Source organism: Sinohyriopsis cumingii, chromosome 4 (assembly GCF_028554795.1).
Source record: "Sinohyriopsis cumingii isolate HCF-2022 chromosome 4, ASM2855479v2, whole genome shotgun sequence".
Classification (NCBI taxonomy): Eukaryota; Metazoa; Mollusca; class Bivalvia; order Unionida; family Unionidae; genus Sinohyriopsis; species Sinohyriopsis cumingii.
This window is the reverse complement of record NC_142964.1, coordinates 120,628,413-120,653,923: the sequence shown is the minus strand read 5'-3', so window position 1 is coordinate 120,653,923 and position 25,511 is coordinate 120,628,413. Positions and strand designations below refer to the sequence as shown.

Genomic DNA, 25,511 nt, shown 5'->3' with positions numbered 1-25,511 from the left:
ATGATCAACGATGCTACGATGTGCTTTAAGATTTAATGAAAACGCAAAATTGTTGGACGAGAATGGTAATGATATTATTGGTTTTATCACCGATATTGATGAAGCTCTATCTGTAGATGATATTGATGGATTTATTAATAATCTCGTAGCATACGATGATGTGATGATGGACAAACAATCAAATCCAGCTGATATTTTCTCGAGGCAGATACAAAAACACGTGATTTTTGTTACTCTGCGATATACACAAATACCTAAAGTGATCAGAGATAACTGCAATATTATTTTAGTTGCGTTTAATATAGTCGATACACATACTCTGCGAAATATTCATCACTTCAGGGGATATGGATATGATTAAGTTCAAAAACTTTTTTTCACGTGCGCAAGCTACCCCACACGGATTTATCACGAGAAATTTACAGGATCCTCGGTCGCGATATCGTGTAGGTCTTGAAAAAAATTTGGTTGAGAGACAGCAGCAGGGAGAGTGACGATCAACAATGATTGTCCGACGAGTAAACAAACACAAACACAAGCGTCAAAAAAGTAACCCTATTAGAGAAGTCTCGGTCAGTTAGAGGCTTCGGTTGGTGTTACTGACCTTTTATTTTCATTTTTTTAGGAAGCTTTATTTTCGCCACCGGACTTGTCTAAAAAGTGGTCTGTTCACCCTCCCTGCTGCTGAAACAAGATTATAAGGACATGCACTTAGAGAAGTCAGAGTTCACTCTGCAGCTGACGTCGACAAAAAGGGGGATCTTTGAGCTGGGGTTGAAGAGGGAGCAGAGCTGTATTTCGCACGACCACCAACTACCACGCCTTGTTAGGGCAAAGGCTTCAAATATTTGACGTACGAGTTCGATATCGCCCACTTACATTTAAACAAGCCTATTCATTCCTACTTCGATATCGCCCACTTGCACTCATGTTCATTATGACCTCGATATCGACCTCTTCTATTTAATCACGTCTATTCATTACGAGTTCGATATTGCCTACCAGTATTTAACAACGTTGACTACTTCCTACTTCGATATCGCCTACTTGTATTTAACCAAGTCTGTTCATTATTACTTCCGTATCGCCCACTCTTGTTTAACTACACATTCACTAGGGTAACAATTTCTGTAAAAACCATCGTTTTTCTTCAGATAGTTTCGATCAATAAATAAATTGTATCACGTGTGTGTGTGTGTGTGTGTGTGTGTGATTTGGATTTTTAACGTTGTTCTAGCAATTTTAAAGTCTTATCGCTACGATTTTGGCAGTGTGACATTTTATAGTGATGTATCGCACTGGGGTATCATGCTGCAGACATGTAGCATCACGTCCCAGACAGTCACATTATCCTGACACAAAGCCCACCAGTCCTAACACTAACTTCTTAATAATGAGCGCTAAGCGAGGCAGCTGTTAGTACAATTTTCTAAAGTCTTTGTTATGAATGGGCCGGGATCCTAACCCGCGACCTCCCGCAATTGAGGCGAATGTTCTAACCACTTAGGCCACCGGAGTGGTCTAACAATGAAATAAAAAGTGTTGAATATCTAGGTATATAGCCATTAGACAGTAGACGTATCGCTTGGCCACGAACCGCACAACTGATGTCACTACGTAACGGATCATGCTTTGCCCAGGGCATAACTGAAAGATGTAAAACAAATAGCACAAAATATTGCTTTAATAGTTTATTGATGAAAAAGACAATTATATTGAGAATGTGGAAATATCTGCAAGAGTTGTAGATCTTGCACATGGAAGCAAATGAAAACAAATATTGTAATAAAATGCAAATATTTTGACAATGAAACTAGCTAAATGACCCAGGTGGATTGCAGATGCGTGATTTTGCCAATTATGATGTGCGTTAGTAACATAGTAGCAATAAATAAATCTGTATGGGTAATCAATAATATGAGAGCAGGATCCATAAAGAAATTACAGACAAACAAATCTACAATTTTCAAAATGTTTGTTAATTTACAATAAGCATCAATGAACTAATGCATATAAGCTTTACAAACTAGTCCAACGAGTCGCAAAATACAAGACTTGAATCTAGACAACTGCATAATCGTATCCTTCGGTACTATCAAACGGCACCATGATCGGTTCTAGACCTGTGTGCGCATGACTGCACATCAGAAAGCAAACACTGACAAGTCATTCTACTTTCCAAGACGGAGCTAGCCTGATAACTGGAGATTGGATTCCAGGTTGGCTACTGTCGACGTTTTCCATGGAAATTTCAACCATGTCGTCGTCTGTGCCCTTCTTGGCGTCTTCATCATCGCGCATATCCACGTGTCTGGTTTCGCTTTTCTCCTCTAAAACCCCCGTCACCAATTTTTCTTTTCCAAATTTAACATTTACCTGTATAATATATATATATATATATATATATATATATATATATATATATATATATATATATATATATATATATATATATATATATATATATATATATATATATATATACATGTCACTAAATGATAAAAAGCACACCGTCTATTTACAGAAACGTTCACTTTAAATGATTATACAAAACCTACGAAACGTTTTGCTATGTTAAAGAAAGTGTTATAAACAATTAAAGGATTTACTCATGTAACTCAGGGATATGTTGATTGTAGTCGCCGGTTTTAAGTATAACGCTGATCTTTATATTAAATATACTCCTCTTCTACGAATAGTTGTTTGTGTCAAATGTTAAGGCAATATAATAACAAGTTGTAAGGTTCAAGCTAGCACGCGTGAATGACACTTCTATTGGCGAGCAGATCAAATGAATTATGATTAGACAAATATGATTTGCAGTAACTTAGCAACTGATACCTCGTCATTCAGTTCATCTTCATCTCGCTCCACCGGGTCTACCTTTCCATCCTCTTCCGTGTCTTCCTCTGCCGCCTCCTCGTCGTTTTCAGTCTCCTCTTTAGTCTCATCCTCTTCCTCCTCTTCCTCTTTCTCCCCTTCCTTCTGTTTTCGCGCCTCATCCTTCTCTTTCTTCTCTTCCTTCTCCTCGTCGGACGTTTGGGCCTCGTCCGTTGCCCCAACTTTATACTCCAGACTGTCTTCAGATTCTTCCGACGGCTGCAAGGAAGTGTCAAATTTGATATAATAAGGGTTGATAATATCGTTGTAAACCAGTTTTGACAAAATGTATTAGTAATGTCGATATAAAATATATCTGACACAGTATGGACTGGTATACCAATTCAGTCTAATTGGACTGAGTGGTCTCGCGCCAATTTGAGATGCGGAAAGGATTAAAGGCATTCTCCGCGGAATAAAGCATTACATAGAATGTGTGCTAGAAATATTTTTCTCATATGAATTAGAAATATTTCAAATGAGCTCTGTTCTTTTGTATGCATCAATGCTGAGATAATGTCTCATTCTGGCAGATCGCCAGATGATGAATAAAAAAAAAAGATTTTGCAATAAAGAAAAATTGTAGTCCATATAATTTGTAATTTAACAAACACTTTGGAATTGAAGACAAAAATCCACTGACTACTGGTTCAATTATATAAGTGAAAAATTATATAAGAAAAGCATGCCAATTATAGAACATTTTAAAAGCGATTATTACTTTTAATTTTAAGGTGGAATAATAGAGTATATAGAAAATATAAAAGGAAAAGTTTAAAAATATACGTTCATTGTACGAACAGTCAGAAAATATGTGGTTATTGAACTTACAATTTAAAAAAAGATGGTTTTGTGCAAAAAAGTATGAAAATAGGTGGTTATTGTAAAATCTGAAAACAGATGGTTATTGTACGATAGTTTGAAAATAATTTCCTGCACAAATATTTTGAAAATAGATGGTTACAGTACAGCTGGTTAAGGAGATACTACTTTTCCACTGTATATTCTGATTTTTGAATTTTCTAATCATTTGACTGAATTTTCTAACTGGCAAGCAAACCTCATTCGCAATATACAGTAGCTGTCAGAACAGATGGAATCTGGTACATATTTGCTTTGATACGTCAGTACTGAATTTTATGAACGAGTATGCCTGTGTATGCATGCTCTGATCGCTTTGTTGTGTGTGTGTATATATATATATATATATATATATATATATATATATATATATATATATATATATATATATATATATATATATATACATACATCAAACAAAACAAGGTGCTTTCCCTGAATTCTACAGTAGAAAAGTTTATAATATTAACAGAATTTGTATAAATTAGAATAAACATTCATGTTAAAAACATAGATACACATGTACGTACATAGATTCATACATACATATGTAGATACATTCATACGTACGTATGTAAATACATACAAACACTCGTTATGTATGTATGTATGCATGTATGTATGTATGTATGTATGTATGTATGTAAACATTATTCATGTTAGTAACGTACGTAGGTGTATGTATGTATGTACATACATACATACATACATACATACATACATACATACAGCCTTTTATCATTATGTTTGAAATCGAGTTCTCTGAAATATATGTGCCTCCAATCCATCAACACAATCTTTTGTGTGTGTGTGTGTGTGTGTGTGTGTTGACTTTTTGCTTTGTTTTTAATGTCAGATTTAAGAATGCAATAAATTACATGTGTGTCTGGCATTTGTTGAGAGACGTAATATCGTATGAATGTAATACAATACAGATGTATTTGGTATTTGTTGATATCACATGAATGTATGTGTGCCTGATATTAGCTAATTCATGTCATTCATGCGTAATTTAGTCTCAACAAATGATAGTTATTCCTGTAATTTATTACATTCATGTCATATTAAATCTCGAACAAATGTCAGACACGAAGGTAATTTATTACATTCATGTCATTAAATCTCGAACAAATGTCAGACACGAAGGTAATTTATTACATTCATGTCATATTAAATCTCGAACAAATGTCAGACACGAAGGTAATTTATTACATTCATGTCATATTAAATCTCGAACAAATGTCAGACACGAAGGTAATTTATTACATTCATGTCATATTAAATCTCGAACAAATGTCAGACACGAAGGTAATTTATTACATTCATGTCATATTAAATCTCGAACAAATGTCAGACACGAAGGTAATTTATTACATTCATGCGATAGTTGGTCTCTCAGCAGAAATGGTCTCAAACATTTGTAGACAAATGCATTATTTTTCTTGCAATTAAAAATATGAATTACCAATCTCTTCTTCCATTATGGTCTGCATAGTACTGTTTCAAAAATGCTCACTTTATACACCAACAAATCTACGAGTTATTTAGCCTTCAGCATCTTACAGACTACCTCATACTACCTGGTTCACCATTTAGAGTGCAAAACTTAGCATGCAGTAACCTATATCAGAAGAATACATTTGTTCATCGAACGTGAAGACCCCACCAAATTGCAAGAAAATTAACCAGAACGCAAACCTTAACCAAAATAGGTCGAACGGACTAATGTATGGACGGAGGTCATTGGCAGCATTATATGCCTCTAACATTATCATAGCAGGGCATTACTAAATTTAATAAATGTTTCGCTAAAGTCTAACATTATATAGCAACGATTTGTTCCATATGTCAAATAAAGAACCTACCACATAGTCTGGGTCTTCGTCCGAGTTGTAGTTTTTGAGGTCCAAATCTTTGAAACCCTTCTCCGACTCCGAGCCATCGGAGCCCTGCTCGGTCTCAGTCTCCTGGAACTTTCGCTTCTTCTCTCCTTCAATATTTTTGGGGCTCACGCTTTCGTCTAGAATGGATGTGAACAATTCATTTATGCCATTCATTCATGTTGCTTCTTTTGATACATCTTGCGAGTTTCAAGCAGTGACGTAGAATTAGCGAGTTGAGTGAAGCTTTCTATTCTGGTAGCGGAAATAAGCGTTACATCGCGCTCAAAAATATTCTTTTTGATTCCGTCTTTGTTTATTAAATATAATATGATTTTAATACAAGACTTACAATTTGACTATATATTCCTATCTGATATTTACTGACGTTGTTTAATTAGTCGAATATTTAAGATTTTGCTACTGAAGCGACAGGAACAAAATATATCATTCACACTACACAACATAAAATTATTTCCGATATTAATTTCTCTACAACTAAAATCAAAAAGTGCAATAAGATAAGATGAGATGATTTATAATATTTCCGGAAAATATAAACCGCTCAACAGCTATTCATCAGACCGAACATAACGTGGGTACACATACGTCAAGGTCCGAATGACCATTTCGTTCAAGCATTTAATTACTGCTTTAAAAAGATTTTCAAATATCGTACAACTTCATGAACATAGATAAATACATACATACTGACAGTAGCTTCTCATGGGTCGGTGGTTCTTCCCTGGGTTTTCCAGGGTTCTTCCTCCACCAGTTATACTGGCCGATATGTATAGCCTATCTTGTGCTGAAAATAGGCATTAAACCCTAGAACAACAACAACAACATTCATATGAATCTTCAGGCTTGGGAATTTGTTATTTGCTATTATTATTAATTTCTTATTAGAAAATGTGTTCTAAAATTGGAAACGGAAATAATTTATAAACTTGCGCAAGGTGAGTGACGGTAACTTCATAATGTTAATCCCCAAAATGTCTTCTACCGTAAAGCAAACATTAATTGATACAACCTCAATAGCGAGACATGGAAAGATATTTACGTTCATTGAAACAGACTAAATAATCGAAATGTAAACGCACTTTTCACGTCATTGTAATTGCATCAAACGTACTTTGTTCCCGGTAAATGACAAATTTAAAATCAAAATTCATTACAGGTGGTTACTCAACCCACCCACTTTAACGCAATGTAGCTGCAAGCAGTGTCTTGACGATTTGCAAATAAAAGCTATCGCCATTGAAACACGAGATGTTGCCCTTAAACTCGAAGTTGACTATAAGCAAGCTGAAGAACAATGTAACAGTTTTGTCTCATGTTTCCCAGGTGTCGAAAATAAGGTAACAAAATTACCATCGAGCCTAGAAAGATTCATTTCACTAATAAAAGTAAACCAATATTGTCCAAGGTCTGCAAGAACATGCTGAATATTTTATGTTATGATAGGGAGAGATGATCGAAATGGATATCTTGGGAAAACCTTCACCTTTACTTGCACTTGTAGACTCAGGGAGAATATGTCCGGATCGGAAACCAACAAAACCGTAAGCGGCAAACTTAATTGCTCCCAAAAATGATCGTTTGACTCTCTTCCTGGGGGATACCTGAAGAAACAAAAATGATTATTTTATACATCCAAAGACAATTTGTACAATGCTTTATCTTGGAAATAAATGTCCAAAAGATTTATTGCTACCCCGCTTGAGTGATACTAAGAGACGTGGCATTTTTGGCGGGACAGCGCATATGAACAGGTTTTGTTTTGCTTTTATTTTGGGTATGTGTGGGCGGGTGAATGCTAACCATATAAATTTTACTTCTGTAGAACAAGCCATTGCAAAATAGGCGTATGCTGGCAAAGTCATTCAATGGCTAGTTGCAGGCTTTTACTTGTGTTTTAGCACTTTACTTATAATCTATACTGTGTAGCTAGGATTGTGATGAGGCGCCGATAAGCACACAGACGTACACACATACACACGCAGTATGTACTTGCTTATACACCAAGTCCACCTGCAAAAACTACAAAGACCCAAATCTGCTGTCGCATAAATCCGATGCAAATCTGGGTCTGTGCAGTTTGTTAGGAATAATCAGCAAAATAAACAACATTGACCCTGATCTATAGGCGCAATATGCCTCGACAGATCAGGATCTTTGTTGTTTGCAGTTTGATAGTCTTAAAAGCGACTGTATACGGTATATTTAGAATACAGCACTAATATTATCGTGAAAGGTAAAAGTTTGTTTACCTATTAATAAAGCCATTTCACGTAGAGGGCAAAGGGAACTATCGCCTCATCGTTTATAGAAGCAGACTCAAATCATCTACACAATTTAATATAGTATCGACCAAAGGTGGAACTCTTCACGAGGTTATTACGCGATGGATAGTTGAAAAGTTCTGAAGGTTGTCTGCTTGAACCTTTCAATAAGCTTAACACCAGTAGATAGACAAAATACGTTTTATAAGGGGGCTCCAGGTGGGTGACGTTTTATAAGAGGGCTCCGGGTGGGTGAGTAGTCTAAGACATCATACTTTACAGACATATCGCCTGTACATGTGGGTTCGTGTATCGGCTATATAACATTAAATGAAGAATTGCCAGTAGCTTCATGTGGGTAGGTGGTTGTTACCGTTTTTTTTTTCCCAGGTTCCTTCTGGCCTTCGTGCATAACCTATCGAGTCCTCACAAATGGCGATTAAACTCAAAACAAAAAAGGTCCCAAACAACGATCCAGAGTTGCATGTTTGGCACGCCGGAAACCAGCAAATACATGTGACTTGATATTGGTAAAGCACATTAACCTAACAATGTCGGATAATACAACAATTGTACTACTTAACAATTAGCCCGCTATAAAATCCGAGCGATTCTAGTTACTATTTAGATAATATCAGAGCCTACTGGGATCAAGGTTGATTCCGTTTTAAGATGGTCGCGAATTTTTGGACGATGGCACGTTCTGCAAGAACGTTGTCTGCAATAGGTGCGTGCGAAGTGGCTTCTGTAATGGGAGCAATTGATGAAGATGCTCGATACACAGTCGAATGTACTTTTATTGTCATGAGCATAGATTCGTCAGCAGTTTTTAATATATTAAAGAAGCACAAAAATATTTGCATTTGTTGACGGCTGATCAAAAACGGACTTCAAATCGCCAAAGAGTTATTCAATGAATATAAAAGAGCGACCAAAGTCGATTTAAATGAGATTGTTTAAGACTATAAGACATGAATTAACTTTCTGAACACGATTCAAGAGAAAATAACAGAATCTAGGTCTGAGGAAACGAGCAGAGACCATAAATCCCTTGACTTAGTTGTACTATCAAGAGAATTTCATGCGCATTTTTTTAAAATGTAGAATAGCCCGGTCATTCAGCTACATGTTCCGGATTCTGCTAGTGTTGTCACAAGTTATGCAACACTACCGAACCTCTCGTCCGTGCAACGGTACCCGAGGTATATATAACCTCTATGAAAGCGCACTGGTTCATTAATCTACCTTCGGGATAAGCTTCCTAAAGGAATGCAGCATCCTGACTTTGCCACATTCTCCGTACAGCCATGATTTAGGTCCCAGCAATTTCAGGCTGAGTCCCTCGTCAAGGAGTTTCGGAGGGGCTTACAGTTATGCAATGCATGAATATATCCAAATGTGAACACAAAATGGCATTTAATTAGATAATCGGTCTAGGAATGAGTTACGAGATGCATGGGGAGTACTTTGATAGGAAGGACTGGCGTTCTGTTCACTTATAAAGAACGTTGTTGTACAACACACTGATATTCATAACTTAAACGCCCGTTTTGTTGTCAGAGAGCTAATTCCAAACATTAGATACTTTTTTGAATATTTTCTCTTTGAATATGGTTATATATATCTTTATTGGTATATTCTGAGTAAAATTCCGCAATAATTTTGTGGCTCAAATGTTCTCGTTTTTCGGGTGGTGGTTGGTGTGCTGTTACTTTTCAAGGGAGAGTGTTTGGCTTCTGGTGAGCCAATGCAGCACCAAAATATGAATATTCTTGTCACACCCAGCATAATTGGATGTAGCCCAATTCTTATCACACCCTGTATCTTTGGATGTAGCTCAGTGCTTGTCAAACCTTGTATAATTGGATATAGTCCTATTCTTGTCACACCCTCTAACAAGATGTAGCCCAATTCCTGTCACACCCTGTATAATTGGATGTAGCCCATAATCTACAGAAGGCACTGGTAACTACTTTCCAACAAGAAACTTGCAGTAAATAAACATATTCCTATATCTGGATTATTTTCAAATTTTCTCTGCATCGTCCTTTCGGTGCAACTTCAAATCGTTTAGCAAACAACTTCGTAATTCCTCGGTAAATAAGGTACTCGGTGTCGGTTTATCCCTTGACATTGAAGTACCTATTATAATTAACCTTAAGAGTTTGTGCAATTAGCGCCTCATTGTTGCCTTAACTGAACACTGTGCTGCAAAATATAATAAGAAGAAGAATAAGAAGAAGACTCGCCTTCCGCCTGGAGTCTATTTCCGCAACCTTTTCTGGTGTCAATTGTTTGTCCTTGACAATTTCTTTTCGTCGTATGGCCCTCGTCCCTCCAAGTTTGCACAGGAAACGATGGATGTTTCTCAATATTGCCACCTGGATTGAAGGTAATTGACAAGATCAGGAGATAGATTTCTGTCTCCGTTTTAACACCAAGACTTTTAACGAAAAATTGAAAATTATGTTTGATTTCATAAATTTGGTTCGATCTAGTTTGATTTGTCAAATTTGTTCGTGTTTGTTGATTTGAAGAAAAAAAACGGGCGGTACGTTTCGCGTGAATTGTTTGTGGGCTTACCTATATTCGTTCAAGCTTTGTTAGTGGTTTTACCTATATTAGTTCTGGGTCATGATAAACAGGCGCTTTGCACTAAGTGAGTTTGTAGAACTATTCGGAGCCTTTCGTCTGGTCACATTTTAAGAAGAGCTAGGATGTACATTTTGGATCCACCATCAAAGCATAGCTTTAAAAATTATGGCCTTGATCCCATGCTAAGGTTAAGCGATGTCACCCTTTTTGTTTAGCTTCTTAGTAATTCATCCCGAGTTGAATAAAATACATCGACATGTTTAGGAAATACAAGCAAATAAAAAAATGAAACTAAAGCTTTAACGCTAATTTTCACGAGTGTGTCCTTGACCACAATATCAACGAGGAATCAGTTGTCGTAGCTTTGTAAAAATGCATTCCAAGTGTTAAAAAATCGGTGGGTTTAGGAAAGACAACTAAAAACATTAACCAAATCCTTAACGCAAATGTCATGTGGTTATGACCTTCGCTGTGTGATGTATGATAATGTATCATTTTGACCAAATACTGATTTATTTAAAGAATCAGTCAGGTGGTTTGGGAAATACATGCAAACGAAAAACATTTGCCAGAACCAAAAATGTTCTCTTACATCGCCCTGCTTTCAAGGTCAATAGGGCAAGTCGGTGTGTCGCAGATAAAATCGTCTTCGCTTAATAGCTAATCATGCACATGATGCACATGACGAGAATATGTTATGTAGTTTAAGAAATAAATGCAAAGTATACACTTTAACAAAAGCTAAGAAATTGTTGCTGCAAATGTGATTGTTTTGTGACTTTTCCACAGACATGGGCGTGGACAAATACAAAGAAATAAATTTATTAATGAGTGTCTTGAAAATACTTACATGGTTGTCTTCTCTCACTGCTTTTCGATGTTACATATTAAACCAGTCAACAGTTAACATTCAATAACCCTTTAACTTCGTATTTGATTAAAGCACATATCGCGTTTAAGCGAATGCAAATGTTCTGTCGTCAAACAATGCATAATCACAATAATATATAATATGCTCACCAGCAGCTCCACGGGCAGGACGACAGCTACATGATAAATCCGGTAGGAGATCGGAGCAGAGCTAAGCAAGACCTTCTGAAGACATTGAAGTACATATTAGATTCAGTGTTCGTCATGTGGAACTGTCATCTTTAGTAATTATACTAAGAAGATTTCAAGCGTGGAAAATGATATTCGGCAAGGCTACGCAATTTATTAACTGTCTTTAGAAATTACATATCATATTATTGGAAATGAATTTAAAGAACAAAAACAAATAATAAACGTGAATGGCATTAATCTCAATTTTGAACCTGTCTTAAGCTTAATATTAATCCATTCTTAATATTGAACTAGTCTTGATTTTAATCCATTCTTAATACTGAACTAGTCTTGATTTTAATCCATTCTTAATATTGAATTAGTCTTGATTTTAATCCATTCTTAATATTGATTTATTGATTGACTGATTGTATTTTAACGGCGCATCAGCATCGTTAGGCTATTTAGCGCCAAACAAAATGTTATATGTATAATCTTTTAAAAATTATAAAAAGTCTCATATCGACCAGAGATATCAAAACCAAATTGTTGAAATTAAAACGATAAGATGGTAACGGTGAAAAATAAAGCTTCCCGATCAACGGGGGATGTAAATGGTGTATGTTAATGAAGAATGATGGAAAGGTATGAAAAAAGTAACGGTATATATATATATTGCATAAAACTGCACAAGGTGATAGCATAAAAGTTATAGTTTAGAGTAAATATTCACTGCTTTCAGGAAATCTATAATACAAGTGATGTTTATTGTATCAAAAAGTTCCTTCATGTCATGCACTATGTAATGCTGATCGCGCGTAGGTTGCAGGTCGAAACGCTATCATAAAGTGCTTAACAGTGAATGGTTCATTGGAAGAAACGCACTCTGGTGAGTCTTCACCTTTTAGTATGTGGGAGTGGGTTATATAAGTATGACCAATTCGGATTCTTGCAATGACTACCTCCTCCCTACGCATGATTCTGTAGGAAGGAGTCCATTCTCCGAGGGTTGGCTTGATGGCGTGAAGTTTATTATTCACTGCATCATTCCATGATGCCTGCCACTTACGACGTAAAGTCTCTTTGATTATAGGTTTAAAATCAGTATACGGTATTTTAAAATCAGAAGGTTCATTGTTCATAAGATAGGGCCATTTTAGCAGCGCGATCTGCTTTTTCATTAGCTTTAATACCAACATGGCTAGGTAACCAACAGTATACGATATTGCGGAGGTACTCAGCTTAGTATTTTTGACGAGAACATTGGTCAACAATGGGTTCTCCAGTTTTCTATTGTGTAGTGACTGAAGTACTGATAGGGAGTCGGAGAAGATGATGCTGTTTAAAATACGTTTGTTTTCGATATCTTGCAGAGCAAGGCCTATTGCTCTGATTTCGGCTGAAAAAACTGATGTGCCATTTGGTAAGCGAAATTGTGTTGTGTGATTTCCACAAACGAAGGCTGCAACAGCCTTTTCCTCATCCTTCGATCCGTCGGTATAAATTCTTGTGTAGTTTTTAAATTCGGTGAGGAGTTCATGGTAAGAGTTGTGAAAGATGGAAGGGTTTGTCTCGGATTTTATTCCATAGTGTAGCTTAAAAAGTACTTTTGGTTATTTTAAGTAGCCAGGGTGGTGTTTCGGGAATGGACATTTCCTGAATTTTAGAAAAATCAATTTTTGTACTGTCAAGGCTGGATGATATTCTAATGCCAAAGGAAGGTATGGCGTTTGGTTTATTTTCGTATAAGGCTTTGTATTTGGGTTGAAAAACAACCAAAAAAGCAGGGTTCAGAGGGTTTGATTTTAATTTGAGAGCATACTGTGCGGAAAGCATTTCTCTATGATGTGATAAAGGTGATTCGTTCGCTTTCACACGGGGATGTTTTAAACGCTCCCAGAGCGAGTCTTATTCCTTGATGATGAATTGGATCAAGCATTCTCAAATATGACTTTCTGGCTGAACCATAAACAATGTAACCATAGTTCAGTTTGGAGCGAATAAACGTTCAATATAAATTGAGGATGAATTTTCTATCAGCACTCCAGTCAGTGTGCGCTACTACTTTAAGTAGGTCAAGTGCTTTTAAGCATTTAGCTTTCAAGTTCTTTAGGTGTGGAATAAAAGTCAGTTTTCTGTCAAAGATAGTACCTACAAATTTTGTTTCCTCAACAACTGGAATAGGTGTTCCGTCCATCGTGAGTTTAGGTTCATCGTGGTGTCGTCGTAACTGACAGAAATGCATGCATACAGTTTTTGTTTCGAGAATTTGAAGCCGTTCGTACCAGCCCAGTTTTTAATCTTGTTTATATTTTGCTGTAGTTGTCTTTCAGTTGTATGCATGTGCTTTGATCGACAACTTATTAGAAAATCAACAACATATAGCGAGCAATCCACACCAGGAGTCAAACACTTGGTGATGCTATTGATTTTGATATTGAAAACCATCACAGATAAAATACTGCCCTGGGGCACACCCATCTCTTGCTCGTGCAGATCTGAGAGGGTAGAGCCCACTCATGCCTTGAATTCTCTGAGAGAAAGTTGGATATGAAAGAGGGCAGACGGCCTTTTAGACCCAGATCTTGCAGGTCATTTAATATCCCGTACTTCCATGTCGTGTCATAGGCCTTTTCTAAATCGAAGAAAACCGCTACTAAATGTTCTTTCTTGATAAATGCGTCGCGAATAAATGTTTCCAGTCTAACCAGATGATCATTGGTGCTCCGTCTATAACGAAAGCCACGTTAGAAAGGAGATATTAAATTTTTAGTTTCCAGGTACCATACAAGCCGAGAATTGATCATTCGTTCCATTGTTTTGTACACACAGCTTGTGAGTGCAATAGGTCGATAGTTGGTAGGATCTGTGCTATCTTTACCTGGTTTGGGAACTGGTATTACTGTTACTTCTTTCAAAATCTTAGGTAGATTACCAGTAATCCATAAATCATTGAAGAGTTTCAAAAGAGATGTTAATGATGATTCTGGAAGGTGTTTTAAAAACTGGCAATGTATTTCATCAGGCCCAGCAGATGTATCATGGGCCTTGTCTAAAGCCTCCATAAGCTCCAATAGTGAGAACAGTTGGTTATAACATTCCGAATTGTTGGATGTGAATTCTTAATATTGAACAAGTCTTGATTTTAATCCATTCTTAAGAATGAACTAGTCTTGATTTTAATCCTTTCTTAATATTGAACTAGTCTTGATTTTAATCCATTCTTAAGAATGAGCTAGTCTTGATTTTAATCCATTCTTAATATTGAACTAGTCTTGATTTTAATCCATTCTTAATATTGAACTAGTCTTGATTTTAATCCATTCTTAATATTGAACTAGTCTTGATTTTAATCCATTCTTAATATTGAACTAGTCTTGATTTTAATCCATTCTTAATATTGAACTAGCCTTGATCTTAATCTGAATGATTCTTATCCAGAACTATTCTTGATCAGACCGTGAAGATGATCATCTTTCTATTTTCTTTTTGCGGAGTTCGAAATATACAGCTGGGTTACGCTTGTTTCCAAAATGTTTACCCCAAGCAGTCAGGCATACATTTTTCCTCGACATAGTTCGAATAAAAATTCAACTTGCTCTTAAATCCATTTAGTGTTGATTCACACACAACTTAAAAAATAAGACTGTTCCATTCGTATACTATTCTTACAGCATGTTCCATTCGTATACTATTCTTACAGCATGTTCCATTCGTATACTATTCTTACAGCATGTTCTATTCGTATACTATTCTTACAGCATGTTCTATTCGTATACTATTTTTACAGCAAACTATGCTGATATATAGCCTTTAAGGTTTTTGAACTGTGACTAAACCTCGATTTCAACACCATTAAAACGTCATCAATAACTGGGCAAAATGAAATGATTGTCCACTGTTTCGAGATCTAAAGCTGTTTTAGTGAAAACGAAACTAAAATAATATCAGTGTATTTTATTTTTAAACAGGCAACGTGTCTGAAGGCTTCATTGTTTTCAAGTAATGCAATGGTACTTTTAGCCAGTTTATATCAAGTTTATCACTGATGCTTTATATGCACAACAGAACAAAATTATATCGAGATTTATGTAGAATCGATACCTTTTTCTCCCCCGAGCTGCTCGCTTCGCGGGGCGCTTGACCCCTGTGACGCACGAGGTCGGATGACCTTTCTTTCATTTCACTGTTGACTCCACTGTCGGACGAAGCATAGTGTCGTTCCTTCCCTTTTTCTAACAGATCTTTGTTTCTCGTACGATGCCGTATTTGCCCTTCAGGTGGACTGCGGTCTTCGAGGTATTCAAGTAGATTTTCACCCCTCTCAATTGACCAGTCTAGTCCCCGGATGACAGTTTGACCTGGCTTGCTCTTGGCTAATGCTTCAGCTGCATTCTTCACTGTGGTCACTACCTTGGACCTTCCGTCACTGTAGATCTGCCATCAAAAGAGTTACTGACTACATTTCAGAAGGTAAATTATAAAATGCTATCCCTCTCATTCTTGCATACTTTTATAAAAGAAAAGGCCTCAGTGATTTTAGCAAAGTTGTTACTTGAAATGTTTCATTAACATTTGACTGATTAATTTAACAATTCAATCAACCATGCAATGAATACCGAATGAAAGAAAGAAATTTAAATCAGTTAATATTAGATGGAATTCATTCCAGCAGCAGAAGAAACGCTGATACAAAACAAAGCCATTTTATTTAGAATTGTGTTATTCGGAGCACGTTTTTTTTATGGGTAAGTTCAAGATGTACCAATATCATTTATACATGTTAATAACACTATACCTATCAACTGACCTTATGGCACGATATATTTGCTGCTGGAGTTCTATGGGTGACTAGGGCATAAACTCCCGTGGAGACGTATTCACGTCACATACATTTGTATTCATCATAAAAATGTCAAGCAATGTACTTGTTTCAGCGATTCAACTTTAACGAAGCTTTGACCAGAACATTTTTGGGCTTGAAACATAGCTATATTGGAAAGGGATGCCTACTAAAACACAGAACAGATCAACATAACATAGCCCTCGCAACGATCAACATACATATATATGCCTGTAAGAACGACATAATCGGCACATTGTCGGCAGTTGCTTTCGAAATAAGAATTCGTTTTTGATGCAACTGTTTGATTTAATAATTATTCTGGTGATAATTGGAAGTTAAAATTGTGTGACACTTTTTGTGTGGGTTTTTTATGGATATTTTCTTTCCGGTACATGCAAGTTCAGACACATTCTTAATAATCTAAATAATACAGCTAACTATTCATTTTTGTAAGCATATTCCCGAAATAGATACGATGCTGTTTTACAATCGTTTTCTTTATTCTTTGAATTCAGAGATATTGATTTCCTTTGGGACGCACAAGGTTTCAAATGTATTGTCTGTAAAGACACCAAACCAGTGTTTTTTTTCTTTATTTTGTCTAATTATGCAATATCTCTTTCGTTTTGATCAGTTAGTTCATGGTATATGCTAGAGAAAGGCTAATTGAAGTGTATTGGCAAAATGACGAATGCGGTGGTGCTTAGCTGTATTATAACTTCCAAAATCTACGTCTCGCCTTCCGTGTTAGCCTGAATGAAACGCGTTCATTGAGTATCGTCTTCCAAGGAAATATCAGCGTCCTATGATACAATCATTGATTATAGCCAAGATATTTCTTCTTTCAGTTTGGTTCCTGTCCAATAATTGGTGGACAAGATTTTCCACCAGACGATGAAATTTTCACCTTAAAAGTCGTTATATATACAAGAGATGGAATGGGTTCCAATGTGGATGTAAAGTATATATCCCGATCAGTTAACAAAGACTCATTTTGCAAAAGGTCTCTAACAAATGGGGGCAATATGGTATCAGTGCGTATGCAACTAGTCAAAATAACGTACTCGAAAGTTTGTGCTTTTCAAGAAATTTCTCTAAGTCATTGAATGTGGTTACATGTACTCAGTAACACGTGTCGTTTAACCTTTAGAAAGGCATGCCAGCAAAAGTTTGTTTAGAGGTACAGTGCAAAAGAAAAGTGAGGTAATCTTGAAACCCATTTCTCCACGTTTCCGTTTTTACCATATTTGAGAAACTAAGCAGCCGCCTAGGGCGGTAATGTCTCAATAGTTTTGTCAATTAGTAAACGAAAAGGCCTTTCCAACTAACTGCTTTATTGTTCCAGAGGCAGGGGAGATCCACCTGCCTAAACCGATCAAACGTTTGGGGCAATGAATGAACATATGGGAGAAATCAAAACAATTATTAATTAATTTCATGCATAAGTTACATAAACAAGATTCCAAACACAGCAGGTTCTCAGTGATAATGTACACGGTTTGACGAGATAGGGAAAATGCAATATTTGTAGACAGAATATCGTCCCCAAACTTTCCTTTTTGCCATGACATTTCGTAATTGCAATCATCTAAATCACCTTGCAAAAATCGCGAAATACTCAATGCCTCCCTGTGCTGGAATTTATCATGGATAATTGTTTTTCTTTGGAAAAAGCGTTTTTTATGGTGTTCCATGCAAGTGCATTGACTCTGTTGCTGCGATTAAAAGTGGTCTAAAATTTGCAATTTATTCCAAAACATTTAACAAAAGTACTACAACTGACTGACGAAAAGTGGAAAAGGTGTTTCATGTTTTGCTATCATTTTGTACAGGGTCTAATTACAGGTATATTATACAGGTAACGATAATTTGTTCAGCACAGCATCCCGAATGATACCTGCGCATGTAGTATGTGACTTGTTAGATTATCGTCATTAAATGTAGCTAAAAGTAACTATTTCGTTTTGCGTTTGAATTATTTCAACAGATCTCAGTAAATACACGCAAAACAGAGTGGTCTGTTTACATTGAAGTTTTTGATGCTGCCATGACCTATGGAAGAGTCCATTTGGTTATTAAGTAATGATCACCATTCCGCAATAATATAGTTGTCTCCCTTCGAACGTCTGCAATAAAATAAAATAAATGGGGACTCTTCCATAGCTCAGGATGATCTAGGCGGATTACAAGTACACAGAGCAGCTTTAAAGCATGCATAGAAATGTTGGTGTTGCGCGCTGTGTCAGTATAAATTATGTTTAAATTATTCATGCACGAAACGAATTCAATAATTTAAACTACACTTCGAGACGGTGATGTGTAAGTTAAATGTGAAATAGACCCGGATGATATCCGCGATGCTATACGGAACGAACGATAATTCAATTCCAATGGACCGTACAAATTAGGTTTAAAAATTTACAGCATTTTCTTGTAAATCCTGGAAATAAGCTTGCATTTCAGATTATCTGTATACGAGTTGAAAACTGAAATTAATGTGCAGATATTTTTTTGGGTGGGAAGAAATCTCTCTTCATGTGTCCCCAGTCAAAATAACGCCCAACCTTATCTCCACATTTGCATGGAGCAATATGTGTGCGGCGATAGCGATAAAATGAAAATGGTTTTATGTTCATGAATTCTACTGCGTGCTGATGACTTCTAAAGTCATCCTTCCGGTTCCTATTTTCAGTCAATGGGCGACCTGCATTCCCTTAAAATGCAGTACTGAATACTCCACTACACGTAAGTTGGTTCCGTAGTTCGTATAATAAATTCGTTGTTTATAACACTATCTTGGAACTTAAACAACCCTACGTCACTGCCACTATTACGACACCTACACATGTAATCCTCATCTTTATATATATTATCATAATCGATATGAACTTTATCATCGATCGGCATTATCATGAAGAGAGAGAGAGAGAGAGAGAGAGAATAGTAGTAATAATATTTACGTCATGCTTCTTCCTCTTACCTCTCTCGGAGTTTTCTTAAGCTTTGGGTATTTTCTTTTAGCATAGCTAACGCATCTAGCTGCTTTCTCATCCATGGAAGATTCTGTGAGAAAGAACTTAGAATTAACAAGCATAAAACCACCAGTGACTACCATAGCAGTACATACCTTTCGTTCAGTAATGATTTTGATAGTTAGGGCGTCCCTCTGTACGACACCACAAAATCGGGCGATCGCAGGTTTCAGCCAAGTGGGCGATGATGTGGTCTTTTGTCCCCCATGCTATATTGTGACCCAAGGGCCAAGTCCCTTCAAGAGCACGGGATAACCCGGGTCCAATGTCAGGTTCGTGTAAAAATTTGTTCCTATACAGTAGACGTTAAGTGCGTGCACATAAATAGGTAGGTGATCTGTGATTTGTGATTTGTGATGTGATTTTGATTTTTAACGTAGCTTTAACAATTTTTCAGTCATATCGCTACGATGTCTGCAATGTGGCAGTTTATAGTGAAGTCTAGCACAGGGGCATCATGCCGCAGACATGTAGCATGATGTCCCACCCAGTCACATTATCCTGACACCAGGCCGACCAGTCCTAACACTAACCTCTTAATGCTGAACGCCAAGCGAGGCAGCTGTTAGTACCATTTTTTAAGTCTCTGGTATGACTCGGCCGGTGATCGAACCCACGACCTCCCGCATCCGAGGCGGACGCTCTAACCACTAGGCCACCGGAGCGGTGGGGTAGGTGATCTCAATATCTTCATGTTATGACCCATCCACTAAACCCCTTGGGGTAGTAATGGACCCTGGGGTAAATATTAGCTGTTTGTTTACATTTCTGCATTTTCATTCCAAATAAGAGTTTATACGATTATATGATGGTGATCTAGGTCACTGGCGTTCTGAGCCCATAACATTGTCGGTCCATTCTGGGGTCTTTCCATAACAAAGTCGACCCGATACAGATTCTTTCCATACAAATTTAATTATGAAATCGAGACTGGTATGGCTGGCGCATACCTTCAAACAATGTGGGTTTCGGCGAAAAGTAGTGTGTGTGTGTGTGTGTGTGTGTGTGTGTATGTGTGTGTGTGTGTGTGCGTGTGTGTGCGTGTGATTCGGATTTTTAACGTAGCTTTAACAATTTTTCAGTCATATCGCTACGATGTCTGCAGTGTGGCAGTTTATAATGATGACTAGCACTGGGGCATCATTCCACAGACATGTAGCATGATGTCCCACCCAGTCACATTATCCTGACACCAGGCCTACCAGTCCTAACACTAACCTCTTAATGCTGAGCGCCAAGCGAGGCAGCTGTTAGTACCATTTTTGTGGCCTCTCCAGTGGCCTAGTAGTTTGAGCATCTACCTCGGATGACTCGGTCGGGGATCGAACCGACGACCTTCTGCATCCAAGGCGGACGCTCTAACCACTAGGCCACCAGAGCGGTCTATAATAAAGAGGAACTAATAAATACTCAAGTAAATTCACTTTCTCTCTCAACTTCACTATGTTCGAAGCAAAGCATTAGAAACACGGGCGCGTTTTTATCTGCTAAGAATATTTAAATAAATATAACGCCGTTCTCAAAAAGAATAGTCGCGTTTATTCAGTTATTTGTATAAAATATAGGAAATTTAATAAACGTTTTCAATACGAGTGCATATTGCTCCGTATCCTTTATTTACTCTAGTTTTACGGCACTTGGGAATCCGTAATTAAAGTGAATGTCAGCGTTGTCCTGTAGGCCGATTTACTCGGATTATATATTAATTATTGGTCTACGTTTTAATACTGATATTGTTTAACCAAAATCAGCTAAATCCTTCGTGATGAATGGTTCAATGTTCAAAAAGAAGCTTAAAGACGAAAATTATTTATCACTATTACAAGAATAGAGGAACCTATCATAACTAATATCGGGTACTTGGATTTTTTTCTTCTTCATGGAACAAGTTCAAATTTCATTGCATCACCAATGCGCGCGACATTCAATCCATTATGTACTGGATCATACCTTTATGTTGACCTCGTCCGAAAATGTCCACGTACTTCAGCATTGATTTTGCCGTATGTTTTTATTAGGGCGCATGTATATTGATTTTCAAATGAAGATGGTTTATGATACTTGAATTCAAGTGAATAATCCCCATTTACAGGTGTGGGTATACAATTCTGGTATATAGTTGGTGCTGAACGTCTGCATGACCTGTGATTATAACGAAGCATACAAATTTAAAAAATATGAAATGACTGTTGACAAAGGATATTACATCTCCATTTTTATTATTATATAAATTGTGGATATAAATTGTGGACTGATAGGACAAGTAGGTAATGGGCCGATTTTGGTAGTCCGATTTCGTTGCGGGTGGAGAATGTTAGTAGACCGACTCTTCTATGAGACGCGAAACCTGAAAATTGTTATCTCAGTAGGCCATGACCCAGGCTCCGGACCTGTCGGAGAAGGAGGACGGGATGGGCAGACTCTAGAGAATCAATTAAGGAGACAGTCTTTTCTGTGTTGACATCATAATCGTTAATCGAACATGCCAATCCTCGGATACAGGAGACGTGCTATTCCGAGTTACTTAAATTTATCCTCTTAGCTACACCACAGGCGTAATCAAAATTCAACTAATCTTGGCACAGTCTACTTCCTTCAGACTGTCAGTTACCCAAGTTTCATGTGTCTAGCATTAACGCAGTGGGATGATTAGGAGAAATTCATGGACATTACAAATGTACAGACTTCGTAACAAAATCCCAGCACCGTTTTAAGAGTTTGGGAAATATAATTTCACGGTGGCGTTATACCTGTAAAGAAAAAAGGTTTAACTGACCAAGCTGCATAAATGTATTGTCTACCACTGACGATATGCCACAAAACAAACAAAAAGTTTGAACCCTGGGGCTAACCTGTAAATATAATCATAACTTAAGACAAGCACGTCAATAGATTATTCATTGGGGAGGGCATAAAAATGCGGGAAATACACTGACCAAGTTATACATTTAAAATTAGAGAGATAGAAGGAAAACACATAAGAATATTTAAGCTGCAAGTAGCACGGTCATTCGTGTAAAAAGTAAAGCCTTGCAAATGCGTTTCTCACGTGAGAGTATCGAATTATTTGAAAGGTCCCTACACATGAACATGCCTTGCATTCTTTCAGAGATTTGTCAAGTAGACAGTGCTTGGCTTTATTTCTAACTGGCTCATATATGCATGAAAATAAATCAGTGTGACCTGTTTTTCCATGCAGACTCAGATATCATAGAATCTCTTCTCTCTCTCTCTCTCTGAGCATGAACCAATGTTTTAATTTAAAAATCACCTGAGTAAAATATGCAAACAAGTAATACTATCTCACAGAATTATTAAAATACTTTATTAAAATATGTAGGAGTTTTTATTTGTTTAAATATTTTTAACGTCCTCAACAATACAACAATATTGTTGCAATTTCTTTTATAGTGTAAAAAGTGGTACCATACCTGTAATTTTTTATTGGTAAAGATGTATGAACCCAAATTAGCCCATTGATATAGATAATTTAGCTGTTTATAAAATGCATTAGAAATTTGTATCACATTAAAATTACAACAATTTCCTACAGCTGATTTTAGTTTTGGGCTAACGAATTCAGAATTATGACACGGAGTGATAATCGAATGTATTTTGCTTCACGTCATTCTTTTTACTGAGAATATTTCAATTTACAGGCGGCTATGGTAAAACAATGTCAAAATTATTCGTAATTTTTTTTCTTCTAAATTCCACAGTTCGAAACTTTTCAGTATCATCATGTCCTTTTTCATAAATTTCACTATTCTTCCAAAGTTCCTAGTTCTTCCAAAAGATTGGAAGAAAGGAAATAATCTGTCAGAAAAATATCTGACATCAACCGTTCTTTGAAATAGTCAAGATGTTAGACTTAAACTACGTTCAAATATCATTTTAGAATTAAGAGGTGCCACCTTTTCATTCAGTTGCCGAAGTCGATCAAAATTCCTTGTTTCGGGAATAGTCCAAATGTAGTGATTCGTACATTATTTGTAACTAACAACATTAGAACGTGACGAACAAATTGATTCAAAACGGAATGGAAAAAGGCTAACTTTTTAAGCGGAATTGAGCAACATTCAATAATTAAAAAAAGCTTTTTAATTTATTTTTTTTTTTTTTTACGGATACCGGCAATCCGATTCTACCACTTCCGTCGAATTAGGTCATTGAATTGGGCTTAAATGAAACTATTTTATTCTTAAGTACTGTTTTTATCCCACACATCATTTGATATTTAGCATGACATTCTACAAGAAATGCAATATTTCAGTAGAAGCCGTTTCTTTACATAATCTATTATATGGCCGCAACCCAATTCTACCCCTTCCAATCGAACTGAGTAGTTTCACCGCCCTATAAAACTGAGCTTGTTGTTGTTGTAGGGTTTAACGCCATTTTTAAGCACACGATAGGCTATACATGGCGGCTAGTATTAATGGTGGAGAAAGAACCCGGGAAATCCCCAGAAAGAACCACCGATCCTCGCGAAGCTACTGGCAAGCTTTTTCACATGCCCACATTGGACGAATCCGAGACTCGAACCGACGCAGACAGGTAAGCTGGCAGTGATCCGTAACGGAGAGCGCTTTAGACCACTCGGGGCCCCAAAAACTGAACTACGTTACGAAATATTACATATAAAATAATATTGTTTATGAGTTTGTAATAAAATACCTTAATATGGTGTAGGCAAGCGATTCCGATTATTTTGAAATGTTTGTGCTCAACGAGTTGTTGTGACTGTTCGTGCTGTCTGTCTTTCTCTCTCTCTCTCTCTCTCTCTCACACACACACACACACACACACACACACATTTAATATTTAGCGAGCACGATCTTTTCTTTATGTCGCTTTTTCGGATTTGTATCATTCATCTTTCACACACCTTATCATCTATGACAATATGAAGGGATACGATATATATCAGATATTACCGCCATAAAAGTTGTAAAGATATAAATGAAAGCTACAAGCTGATGAAAACTTAAATAATATCGGTCACAGTGACATTCATTATGGATAATTAATAGGTCATGTTTAAAACAATACAAGAGACTTTGGAGGAGTGACTTGCACTTTGGTGATCCTAGTAATGTTCAAGTTTACTGAACAATCCACTTAATTCAGAACTCGTAGAATGTCATTAGATACATGTCATATAAAAATATAAAATTATCCAAAATCACTTGTAATGGAATAAATCTGGAACATTGTAAGATGCTTTGTTTTTTGTTTACCGACACCTGTCAAATACACGAAGAAACAAGTTACAATTAGTAGACAAATTTGAAACAAAAATTTTGGTTTGTAGAAAAATAAATTGCGATTGTTTACTATTACATTTTAAGCTGATTAAACGGGATTTATGAGTGTACACCGTGCACACTCATACATAAAGAAAGTCAGAACTCACCCAGTCTTGACGGTAGTGCTTTGTGAAGAATTCCAAGGGCCTTTGTACAGGAAGATTCGAATGGTTTTAGTGTAAGCTTAAGAACTCGGTTTTTCTCCTTCACGGTACAATATAGAGTTGCTGCAGATTGAATAAATGGCAATGTGGTTATCTCTTCAATAAATTTTGAACTACTCTTCTTCATTTCGCTACCATATATAAAGCAAGGCAAGTCGTCTCCAGCACAGCTCGTATTATACATCTGCAGCTTACGAGATCAAGAACAAATGACGGGTATGCCAGCTGTAAATACGTCTATATACAAGTGCACGTGCAGGCATGGGTCTCACTCGGAGATATTGAAGAAATAGAACAGAGGCTCGAAATCTAAAAGTGTTCAACTCTCTTGAGTACAATTAAGGGTTATATGCCTCTCTTGGTCTGTATACCTTGTGTTTTGGCAATATGGCTTCCACTGAGCATAGTAGCCACTGCACATACTTCCATTTTACTGAGAACAGTACCTAGATTACACTAGTGTATTTACAAATAGGAGAAAAATATCAGATCAACTACCGTCAAAACAAGCAGTTAAATTTTCTTAGATTTTACACGTTTACAGAAAGTGACAGTCGAGAAGATTTCAAACCTGTAATGACACAACCTGTATACATGTAAACGAGAGCTCATGTACAT

General features: G+C 36.7%; 1 protein-coding gene across 1 annotated transcript; it reads right to left on the bottom strand.

Moving 5' to 3' along the window:
* Positions 1 to 1,762: 1,762 nt before the first annotated feature.
* On the bottom strand, positions 1,763 to 25,067 carry LOC149802011 (uncharacterized). Its single transcript, XM_089954376.1, has 9 exons — positions 24,837 to 25,067; positions 19,369 to 19,451; positions 15,647 to 15,979; positions 11,522 to 11,596; positions 10,156 to 10,287; positions 7,129 to 7,246; positions 5,607 to 5,761; positions 2,842 to 3,099; positions 1,763 to 2,376 (listed from the first exon to the last, which is right to left on the bottom strand). The coding sequence occupies exons 1-9, from the start codon at positions 25,018 to 25,020 to the stop codon at positions 2,167 to 2,169; spliced, it is 1,548 nt and encodes a 515-aa protein (XP_089810502.1). The 5' UTR covers positions 25,021 to 25,067; the 3' UTR covers positions 1,763 to 2,166.
* Positions 25,068 to 25,511: the final 444 nt, after the last annotated feature.

Bases quoted from the DNA above. Each gene is read 5' to 3' on its own strand.
- LOC149802011 (XM_089954376.1), bottom strand. From the start codon at position 25,020: ATGAAGAAGAGTAGTTCAAAATTTATTGAAGAGATAACCACATTGCCA. The intron at 10,288-11,521 runs GTGAGCATATTA...CCTTCAATCCAG, and splicing joins TCCTGCCCGTGGAGCTGCTG to GTGGCAATATTGAGAAACAT. The intron at 5,762-7,128 runs GTGAAGGTTTTC...CATCCATTCTAG, and splicing joins GTCTACAAGTGCAAGTAAAG to ACGAAAGCGTGAGCCCCAAA.